Source organism: Symphalangus syndactylus, chromosome 1, assembly GCF_028878055.3.
Source record: "Symphalangus syndactylus isolate Jambi chromosome 1, NHGRI_mSymSyn1-v2.1_pri, whole genome shotgun sequence".
Lineage (NCBI taxonomy): Eukaryota > Metazoa > Chordata > Mammalia > Primates > Hylobatidae > Symphalangus > Symphalangus syndactylus.
Genome location: NC_072423.2, coordinates 95,249,635 through 95,261,020, shown reverse-complemented (window position 1 = coordinate 95,261,020; position 11,386 = coordinate 95,249,635). Strand labels below are relative to the sequence as shown.

The 11,386-nt window shown below is 56.8% G+C and overlaps 1 protein-coding gene across 1 annotated transcript; it reads right to left on the bottom strand.

The window, feature by feature from the left end:
- Positions 1 to 223: 223 nt before the first annotated feature.
- PELI3 (pellino E3 ubiquitin protein ligase family member 3) lies at positions 224 to 10,689 on the bottom strand. Its single transcript, XM_055265410.2, is given in 9 exon segments — positions 224 to 1,936; positions 3,601 to 3,789; positions 4,092 to 4,286; positions 5,057 to 5,158; positions 6,156 to 6,285; positions 8,625 to 8,658; positions 8,661 to 8,692; positions 9,246 to 9,398; positions 10,511 to 10,689. Coding segments are annotated over 8 exon segments (1,404 nt in total). The 5' UTR covers position 9,398; positions 10,511 to 10,689; the 3' UTR covers positions 224 to 1,366.
- Positions 10,690 to 11,386: the final 697 nt, after the last annotated feature.

Here is an 11,386-nt window from a genome sequence, read left to right as displayed (position 1 = left end):
TAGTATCCAAAACCCTGCTTGGTTCACCCCCACCTCTGTTGAAGGAAAGCAACACTGTGATGGAGAGGAGCAGCTATGGATTCAAATCCTGGCTTGGCCACTTTCTAGTTGTGTGACTTGGTGCATCTGCCCTCATCTCCTCAGAGACAGAAATGGCAACACCTCCCTTCTTGGGTTACTATGAGGATTAAATAACAAAACCTCCAAGAAGCAGAGCCCGGTGTCTGGAGAGTGCTCAATGGACGTTGTTATTATTATCATCATCAGCACAGTGCGGGGCACGTGGTGGGCATTCAGGGATGATGGCCCTTGTGTCACAGCCGACACTTGACCAGTAAGTCCTCTCTCCTCCCTTTGTTGACTCCTGACCATCCACAAATGAGGTTCAGAATCCTCCATCCAGCATCTTCCCTGGTCACATGGTCCCAATCTTTTGCTCCACCCCCTTTGCTGTCCCCCGCCCGCAGTCCATGCTCCAGCCAACCTGACTCTGTCCCTGGATTCCTGGCTTACTGACACCTGAGCCTGTGCACAGGACCTCCCTTCTGTATAGAGCACACTTCCCATCTTGTGGACTCAGAGGGTTCCGAGCAGCCATCGAGGCTGAGCTCCTATGACACCTCCTCTGTGAAGCCTCCCTCGCTTTTCCATTACCAGTGAGGCCTGCCACAGCCAGATTCGTACTCTGATCCTGGCACACATGAAGCCATGTTGCCATTTGGTAACACTTTGTCCTCCACTAGACTGTGAACTCTGCCAGGTGGGGAACCAGGTCTGATTGCCTCTGTGTCCCCAGATACCACTTAGCATAGATTTGAGCCCACAGTGGCTATCCGCAAATGCTGGGCCCAGCCTGCCACCCACCCACCACTCACTCGGGGGTTGGAGGCATTGTACGCATGCGGGGCACATGGGGCTTGTGGGGGCAGCTGAGCAGCGAGGTTTATAGAGGAACCCAGGGAGGCAGCAGGAAGGATGAGTGTCTGAAACTGGGTTGGCAGGCTCAGGGCATAGCCAGCCTAAGCTGGGGGTCAGAGGCCCCTGGCCCCTTCACTCCCCCAGGGGCACACAGTGTCGGCGGCACGATGTGGGATGCCCCAGGAAGGGCAAGGCCATGGGGCTGGGCTTTCCTCCATCGACCCAGGACAGAGCTGGTGCTGAAGGCCCCATCAGCATGACTGGGGTGGAGATCTTGGGGACCTCCTTGGGGGGCCACAGTTAGGGGGAAGGGCACAGCCCATCCAACATGTCCATCTGGTGTGGCTGTGCCAGCAGGGAGTGTCCCACATGCAGAGCTCCCTCTGGGCTGCAGGAGGTGGGGACCTGGGTGGGCAGGTGGACACAGCAGCAGGGGGCCCCAGGGAGCCTAATCCAGCGGGCCCTGGAAAATGAGGCGGATGCAGCCATGCTCGCCAGTAAGCCAGGCCCCGCAAAAGGGGCAGGCGGCATGGAAGGCGTGGGTGCCGTGGGGCAGTGGTGTCTGGGCCCAGTAGCGGGCAGTCTTCTCAGAACAGACATGGCCGCAAGGTGCAAAGGCATGGCTAGGCGGCCCAGGGTCCAGGCAGAGGCCGGCCTCCTGGCCAAGCCATAGAGGCACATAAGGCCCCACGAGGCGGCAGAGAGGACATTCGCGCTCCTGGGGGCCCCGCTCCCGCCGGCAGCCCCAGCCGTGGTAGCCGTGGACGTGCCCGCAGCGGACGTAGACCCAGGGCTGCTGTTTGTCGGGCGCTGTGCGGCCACGGGCTGGGCTGGGGAAGGCCAGAGTGCTGAGGCCCACGGGGCACTGGGGCCGCGCTGCATTTGCCTCCTGCCGCTGGGCCTCCAGTTGCTTCAGTGTGGGAGCCCGCAGCAGCCCCGCCGGTGTGCGCCACAGCAGTGTGGCCCCACACAGGTCGATGAGAGAGCCGTCCTGCAGCACGTTGGACTCGTTTTCCACCTGCCAGAGGCAGTAGAAGGGCCTTACTGCCCAAGAGGCCCCCACCGAGCCGCGGGTCCATCCCACGGAGCCTCCCTGGAGAGGACACCCTGGCTGGCAGGGCAGGCAGGGCACAGGAGCAAGGCAGGCTAGGAGGCCAAGTGGGCGGGCAGGTGCACCCTGGGCACATGCTGATCCCCCCTCCCAGCGGGGCATGGGCCTTGGTTTCCCCATCTGTCTAATCAGGAAGTCTGACCCAGACAGGGTTTTTCTAAAATAAGATGTTTTCTGAAGTGCCCTCCTCCTGACAGAGGCAGGAAAGGCCTCTAACGAGGAATGCTGGGTACTTAGCTCAAAGCTAACAGGGAATGCTGGGTACTTAGCCCAAAGCAGCTGTCCCAGTAGTTACAGTTAAAAGCAAAAACTCAGGAGCTAGGCTGCCCAGGCTGAATTCTGGCCTCACCATTGACTGTGTCCCTTGTCGAGTAACTTAACCTCTCTCCATCTCAGTTTCCTCATCCTCAAGATAGACTGCACCTTCCAGCATCTCAAGTGGTTCTTGTGAAGATTAAATGAATCCATCAGGCCGGGCGGTGGCTTACGCCTGTAATCCCAGCACTTTGGGAGGCCGAGGCAAGCAGATCACCTGAGGTCAGGAGTTCCAGACCAGCCTGGCCAACATGGTGAAACCCCATCTCTACTAAAAATACAAAAAGTTAGCCGAATGTGGTGGCTCATGCCTGTAGTCCCAGCTACTTGGGAGGCTGAGGCAGGCGAATCACTTGAACCCAGGAGACGGAGGTTGCACTGAGCCGAGATCGCGCCATTGCACTCCAGCCTGGGGGACAGAGTGAGACTCCACCTCGAAAAAATAAATAAATAAAAACCAAATGAATCAATCAGTTTAAAAACTTAGAACAGTGCGTGGCAAATAGTGCTCAAGAAGAGTAGGCTTGTGAAACATTCACATGCATCGTTTTAACAAACAATGCTTCCCCAGACCTCCCCACAGAGTTGACACTCTACAAAGAAAAGCCATGCTTTTCTCTGAGGTTTTGCACCTCCTTGGCCAATGTGCTCATGCCTGGGAAGAGCAGTGCATGGCCCGTTTGAGGAGCACGGCCATGTGACCTTGGGCAGCCCCTGCCTCTCTCTAGGACTCCCTCCTGGCTCCTAACGTCAGCTCTCTGATCTGCACCACAAGGAGCTGCCACTAACACCTGTGTCAGAACTACTGTAAGGACCCTTTCCTCCTGGGAGAGGAGAACAGTGCTAAACCTGTCTGAACGTGACAGACATGCTACAAACTGCCAACCCTTTAGGCTATAAATTGCTCACACATGGGCCAAGTGTCACTCTCATAAGAAGGTGTGATTTTTTTTAAGCTGCCAGCAGCCTTGAAGCCACCTGGGACTGCACAGTATGTCTGTGTGTGCCTTGATCGCATCACCCCCTGGACCTCCAGTGGTATGCATGCTATGCTTGGGTACCCTGGTCTGTCTGCCTGTCTGTGGGACAAGTGGCTCATGCTAAGAACTCCCTGGGCCTGGGATTCCCCGATATGGAGCCTGTTGGGGCTCCCTAGGGCAGAAGGACTGGAGATCATCTCCTGGCTTGGGCAGGGGGATGAGCAGCTTGTGAGGGCCTGGCAAGGATAGGGATGGGGAATGGAGCAGGCCACCTACCAGCTTGCCCCGCTGCTGGGCTGAGCGGCTGTCCCGCAATGTGTACACATTCCCACAGACCGAGATCTCCCGCCAGACACCGGGGGCTGAGTCCTCGGAGAATCCGCCTGCCGGGTGCATCACCAGGACTCCATTGGTGGTCAGTCCATCCATCAGGCCATCTGGGGTCCGCCATTTGGCCGCTCGCTCCTGGGACCACATGAGGGATCAGATCACATCCCCCAGGGGCCCCCCAGCAGGCCATGTGCCAGAGGCACTGCCCCCCACCCTCAAGTTCAGAGGCGGCCCAGAGAGGACTGGCATTGAAGCTGCATGACTTGAGCATCTCTCTGGGCCTCGCTTTGCTCATCAGTTAGGTGGGGTTGCTAAGCCCTACCAGGACCATCATTTGGATTATTGTGGGCTGGTTCATCACCTCAAGATGCTGCACCTCCCAAGCCTACCCCTTGCCTCACAGATGAAGAGTTGGTCCCTTCCTGGGGCTCACTCACTCCAAGGAAGATGTTGCTAGAGGCGTCGAAGCCAGCGGCATAGATGCGGGCAGTATAGGGTGGCCGGCGGTCACAGAGGATGCGGCAGGCATAGCGGGAGATGGTGCTCTGGGCAGAAGGGCCCTCGGCAGCCCCTCCTCCAGGGGACGTGTCTGTTACCACGAAGTCAATCATGTTCTCTGTGGAGCGGCCGATCTGTGAGGACAGGGAGAGCAAGCAGGGACTGTATGTACATAGGGGACTCTCATGGGCCTTCCCTTCCAGAGTACCAGCAGTGGCTCTGTAGGCAAGGTCACCAAAAAAAGGAGGCTGCTAGGCCCTGGGGAGGGGCAGCACCAACTCCTTAGGCCCTCTAGGCTCCCAGGTGGGGTCTCCAAGTCCAAGAAGCCATGGCCTGGAGCAGCTTCTCCTTCTCTGTTGCCCCCACAGCACTAGGGATCGCCCCATTCAATAAATACGAGTTGATTTGCTGATATAATTATAAGAGGGTGCTCAAATGTTAGCAGCAGATAGTGACTTCTAAGTAACTATCTGCTATATGCAAGCCACCATGCTAAACATTGTATATGCAATGCCTAAGTTAATCTTCCCGTGGGGTGGGTACTATTATGGGCCTCATTTTACAGATGAGTAAACCAAGGCCCAGAGAACTTAAGTGATGCTTCCCCAAAGTCACCCAGTGGTAAGTGATGGAGCCAAAATCTGAACCCAGGCGTTAGGCCGCTCACACCTGAACTCCTGAGCTGTGTGACCTCCCACAGTCTAGGATTCTTGAGTTTGATCCTTGCTACGGCCACTGACTTGCTGTGTGACTCTGCAGTCAACAGCCCACACTGGGACATCCTGCTTCCTCGTCTGGAGAGAAGCAACTTTCCCATGGCCTCCCAACCTGTAGCCTCACCTGAAATGCTTGCAGAGCCTAGAGGCCTGGTGGCCCGGAGGTGTGTGGAGAGGCCTGAGCATACCTGGAACATGTCTGTGTCGCTATCATGTGTATACTCCACTATGACCGAGTGGCTCCGGGACAGCGTGTACGAGATGCTGTGCTGACCACGGTTACTCAGTGCCTGCAGGGAGAAAAAAGTCACTTGCCAGGGTGTGCAGCCATGATAAGTGTATGCCTTGAGCAAGCAGCTGGAGCTCAAGGCCCAGCAGCCACTCCCTGGGAAGGGGACAGCTCCTGCCTTCGCAGAGGGTGGACAGTGCAGCAGGTGTTTCACATGATTTAAGCCCTACAGTCACCCTAAGGATGGGGTTATCAGGCCGGGCGTGGTGGCTCACGCCTGTAATCCCAGCATTTTGGGAGGCTGAGGTGGGCGGATCACTTGAGGTCAGGGGTTCAAGACCGGACTAGCCAACGTAGCGAAACCCTGTCTCTACTAAAAATACAAAAAAAAAAAAAAAAAAATTAGCTGGGCGTGGTGGTGCATGCCTGTAGTCCCAGCTACTCAGGAGGCTGAGGCAGAAGAGTGGCTTGAACCCGGGAGGCGGAGCTTGCAGTGAGTTGAGATCGCGCCACTGTACTCCAGCCTGGGTGACAGAACGAAATTCCGTTTCAAAAAAAAAAAAAGAATGGGGTTATCGTTCCATTTTAGAGTTGAAGGAACTGCAGGTCAGAGAGAAACTGGCCTAAAGGCACACAGCTGGAAATATCAGAGGCTGAATTCTAACCCAAATCCTCTAAAGCCAAAGGTTTTTCCTTTACCATTGCAGTATGACTGTCACCTCCCACTCTCTGAACCTTGGCTGCCTCTAAAATGGTGCAGCTCATTTCCACCCATTTCCATTTCCATTGGATGGAAATAAGCAGTACCATCTTAGAGGGAGCCAAGGTTCAGAGAGGTCCGGTGGTTAAGGAAACATTTTGCAAACTGTAAAGAACTGTGCACACTGCAAAGGATTTTTCATCACCATTCTCGGGTGGCCCAATAAGCAGTAAGTGATGACACAAAGTGGGCTCCCCTGTTAAGGTGGGGGGGCTGTGGGCAGGTAGGACCTGGAAGGCCAAAGCCCTGTGCCTTGGGCAGGAGGGCAGGACCTCAGGTCTACGGGTCAGTTGCTTGCCTTGGAGACGAGCGGCGTGGAGATGTGGTGCATGACGTCTGGCTTCACCCCGTTGGCATGTGGCCGGCGGCTCAGTGCCAGGCGGCTTCGCCGGCGGCCCTTGTCCCCACTTGCCAGACACCCATTGTAGCTGTAGATGTCGGGGGTTAAGAAGAAAGGGTTGCAAGAGGAGAGAGAGAAAGAGGGAAAGTGAACCCCTGATGAGACTTGGAGGAAACTGCCAACTTCTGGGCAGATCCTACCTTAATAAACAAGCTCTAGAAGCACCTGAAACTAGAAGACCCTACAGTAACAAATTGGTACCTTGGGGAGTGGGGGGGGGGGGTGTCAGAACAGTTTCAAAAGCACTTTCATTCAGTTAACCAAGTATTTCCTGGACACGTGAGCCATGCCTGGATGGCTGCTGTGCACTGGGGCAGTAGAGGTGACCACCACAGGTCAGTTGTGGGCCCTCAGTGGAGGGGTTCCTCAGCTTCTCTAGGAACCTAGGTGCCACCTGCCACACCCAGGCACAAGCCAAGGATGCCATAAGCCTAGAGGAAGAAAAGGGAATTCTGGCCCTAGGATCAGGTTTCTGGGAGAGGGAACACCTCCACTGGGTTTTGAAGAACTAGAAAGGGTTCACCTGTAGCAAACTGTCACTTATCACACCACTACTCAGAACCAAAATGAAAGGAAAAAATGACCCACAATGCCACTACCTCCATACGTCCATACATGTCAAATTTCCACCTGTCTTTCCAGCTCTTGTCTGGAGGGGATGGCTGTGAGAGGCACAGAGGGGGTGAGGCATAGCTCTCATCGCTGCCGTGGGCTGCTGCCTCCGTGTTCCTGGCCTTCATGTTATCAATCACCTAATGGAATCTGTGCAGTGGCCTGCCAGGCAAGTGGCTTTCTGTCCATCTTGCAAATGAGAGAAATCAAGGCTCAGGGAGGTAATGTGACTTGCCTCTGGCTAGTAGGTGAAAATGTCCAGATTTGAGCCCAGTCTCTCTGACTCCAGAAGCCTCTCTAGATGGAGGCTCACCCTAAGCAAAGGGCCCAAGGCTGGCAGGGTCTGATGAGATCAGGGAATGGTGGCTTTGGTGGTGAAGTATGTGGGGGAGATGACGCTGGTGGGAGGGCTCTGAACTCCAGGCTGAGGACATTATTCAGTAACCAGTGGGGTGCCAGGAAGGTCTGGGAACAGGAAGTGACAGGACAAAGAGCTGCCAAACACAGACAAGGCCACTTGAATCAGAATCTTCTAGTGAGTTTGTTAAAACCCAGATGAGGCTGGGTGCAGTGGTTCACACCTGTAATCCCAGTACTTTGGGAGACCGAGGCGGGCAGATCACCTGAGGTCAGGAGTTCAAGACCAGCCTGGCCAACATAATAAAACCCCGTCTCTACTGAAAATACAAAAACTAGCCAGGCATGGTGGTGGGTGCCTGTAATCCCAGCTACTCAGGAGGCTGAGGCAGGAAAATCACTTGAACCCAGGAGGTGGAGGTTGCAGTGAGCTGAGATGGTGCCACTGTACTCTAGCCTGGGCGACAGAGCAAGACTCTGTCTCAAAAAAAAAAAAAAAAAAAAACCCAGATTCCCTAGTCGCACCCATTGCGACTGTGATTCTGTAGGCTTGGAGAGGGCCTGTCAATGTGTATTTTCAGTGCCCTCCAGCCAGCTCTGATATGCAGCCAGTGTGGACTCTGCTCTGCAAGGGGGCTGACAAGAGGGCCCATACCCATGGGTCTGCAGCCTCCCACATTAGTGGCCTTGCCTTGGGCTGGAAAGCCAGTCCTGCCTTTGGGATATGAAGCAGCTGCTTTTCCAAGGCAAGTTCTCCCAAGGGAGACATCACTTTTGCCCTTGTGAGCTCTTCCCACACATGGGGGGGCAGGTCTTAAGGTGGGACAGTTCAGGACACAGGCTTGGGACACAGATGGGCCTGGCTTAAATCTGGCTCTTCCACTTATCACATGACCTCTGTAAAATGGAGCTAATTTTTTAGGACCTACCTCGCAGGTTCATTTTGAGAACTAAATGAGACAAAGCATTGAAAAGTGCTTGGCACAGAGTTTGGTGTATTTATAGGAAGCCCTTGATAATTGTTCACTATTGTTGCTTTTTTTTTTTTTTAAAGCACCTGTCAACAAACAGCCATTTTAAAAAAAAATCTTAATGATAATATAGCTTATCAAATAGTTTCTTTAGGACTGATGGCAAAGAGAGGCCAAAAAGAGACCTGGATGGGGGAGGAGGAAGAGGGTCTGTCCCTGGGTAAAGATCTGAGTGGATGGTACAGGGATCCTGGTCAGGCAAAGACCAGGAAGGGATGAGGTTGGCCAGGCCGCCAGATCACATTGCTTCCTCTCTCCTGGCCTTGGCTTTCTCATCTGCAGTGTGAGGGTCAGCTGTGGCTTAGTGAAAGTGCACTAGACCTAGAGTAAGAAAGACCTGGGTCCAAATCCCAGCCCTGCCACTTACCAGCTGTGTGCCCTTGGGCCAGTCACTTCCCCTGAGCCTCGGTTTCCTCACCTCCTTCCTCACAGCATCTTTGTGAAGATTGAAATGAAATAATGTCCATGAAAGGGCTTGGCACAGGCCTGCCTACCAGAACACTCGATATGTGCTAGGCGCTGTTCTATGTACCTTACAGAAATCACCTCATTCATTCCTTCCGACAACCCTCTGAGGAAGGGATTATTATCATCCCCATTTGCAAAACAGGGGAAACGGAGGCACAGGGAAGTTCAGCAACTTGCAGAGGCAGGATTTGAACCAAGCAGTTTTGCTGGAGAACCAGAGTTCTTCACCCCACACCACACACACTAGATGCTTTAGGAAAGGCAGCTGGTGTTAACGTTTTTCTCATCTAATCAGGAAGTTGGGTGGTTAGAGTTGTCTCAGTAATTTGTGAAAAATGGGAAGATAAAATAATAATTATGAATTGAGGTGGGTTTGGTTAATTTTGTCTTTCAGCTAGGAAGGTGAGGAGGGACGAACAGCAGAAGGCCCTATGTGGGAGGAGGAGGGGTCGGGGCCCTTGTTGTGGCTGCGTTGGGTGGGTGTCTGGTGCTTCACTCCTCCTAGGCCAGGGATGCTCACCCCAGGACGATGAGTTCACCATACTTGATGGGCTCCTCGCCTGGCTGCGCATCTTCACCGCGAGAGGAAAGAACGCAAGAGCCCTTGTTCCCCCGGTGCTGGAGGTCTGAGGTTCGGGGGGACCCCACTTCAGGGTTTCCTTCCAGCACCATTCTGGGCAGAGTGGGAGAGAAAAGAGCTTTGCAGGTTCCCACTCCAGCCGGGCTCAATCCCAGCTGCAGCCTGCTGCAGGGCCGCCTAGGCTAAGGCAAGGGTGACCTTTCACCGCCTCTACTGCTATGGCAACCACTTCCCCTCTGCCTCCTCTAAACTGCCCGAGGTTGCTGGGATACCAGGGAGGGGTGGCACAGTCAAGAGGGTCAGGATATTCAGGGGTGCCAGAGGGATGGACCAACTTGGGGTGGCCAGAGGCTGCTTTTTGGCCAAGATCCCAGTCTGGGATGTGCTTCAAAGAGGGGCGCCCCATGAGTTGGGGGCCCTCACCCCTCATCTCAGACTCAGTTCCTGGTTATAGCTCTTAGCCTCTGGACCTCTGATTTAGCCTCTCTGACAGGTTCTTTGAATCTACCTGTCCATCTGAATCTTTCTGCCCCTTTGAGGTCTAGGCCTCTGTCTGTCCATCTGCTTTCTCAATGACTCTCTGTCCTCCCAGCCGCTGTCCTTTTCGCCGTCTCTCTCCCCCCACTCCCCGTCTCTGCCTGTCTGCCCGCCTCCGCCTCACCATCTGCCTCAGTCTCCCCATCTCGGCCTCCCCCTGCGGGCAGGCCAATAGACTCCTCCTGGGTGTGCGCTCTTCCCTCCCTCCCTCAGGTGTCTGCGTCCCCAGCCGCCCGGGTCTCAGGAGGCCTGTGGAGGCGGCGCTCCCCCCTCGAGCTCGGGCTGCAGCACAGCCGTCTCCCGCAGGCAGCCCGTTTGGAAAACATCCCCGCGCCAGAGGGACCGCGCTGGGGCAGGCCCGCGCCCCGCGCCCGCGCCCTGCGCCCCGGGCGGGCAGAACGAGAACCGCGGCCCAGCACCTACGCAGGTCCACACCCGGCGGCCCCTCCGCACAACACGCGCGCGTGCACGGCCCCGCAAGCCCCGGGCCCGGACGGCGCAGAGACCACCCGCACCCGCGACCGCAGGGACGCGCGGGCGCGCAGCAGCCACCGGCGCCCGCCCTCGGACCCACTCCCTCCACCACCCCCAGACACGCAAACACGCCCCCCGCGCCCGCCGGGGCCCGCCCGGCGCAGCCCCCGCCCCCTCCGCCCCGGCGGCCTCACCTGGCCACGCTCCGGGCCCCGCTGGGCGCCGCTCCCTCCCCGCCTAGCCCCTGCTCGGCCCCGGGCCGCTGCGGCGGGATGGGCCCGGCCCGCGGCGGCTCCGCGCTGCCTCGTCACGGGGACACCCGGGGCCGGGGGAGGGGGATGAGCGCGAACAGCCACGCTCCGCCCCCTGTCCGGAGGCCCCGCCCCATTTTCCCCGCCCCCTAGGAGGGCCCCGCCTCGCTCCAGACTCCGCCTCTTGAGGCGATGCTTAGCCCTCGTCGGCGGAGCTCCGCCCCTTCGCAGGAGACCACGCCCTTCTCCTGGCACCGCCCTCTGACCAGGGAAGCCCAGCTCTCCACTTCTTCTGAGGGACTCCCTTGCCCCTCCTAGCCGGCTCAGGACTGCCCCGTAGTCTACGCGACCCCTCCCCCATTTCAGACTCCCCAGACTCCGCCTCCATTTCCGGGGACTCCCGGGTTCTCCCAGAGACCCGGGCGCCCCGTCTCCACCGTAGGTCAGGGCCCTCACACGGCGCTGGAGACCCCTTCCCCAGCCTTAGGCCCGGGGACTCCCCACCCCCAGCTCCGACACCCCGCCTCCCTTCTAGGGACGCCACGCAATTAGAGGAGAGGAGGAAAATGCTAAAGGCAAAGGGGGTGTGCGGCAGCGGTGGAGGCCGGGGAAAGCAGCTGCAGTTGACCAGAGTCGCAGACCTGTCTTCCAGCGCAGCTCGGGCACCCCCCATTCCCCTCCCCTCAATCCCCTGCCCTCCGCCAGGATGCACACACCATCCGATGTGCTGCAAAGGAAAGAGACTTTTGGGCACAGCCCCTTCTGGGCCTGGGGCTTGCGAGAGATCTATCAGTGTACGTTAGGCGCTGTGCGCTGTGC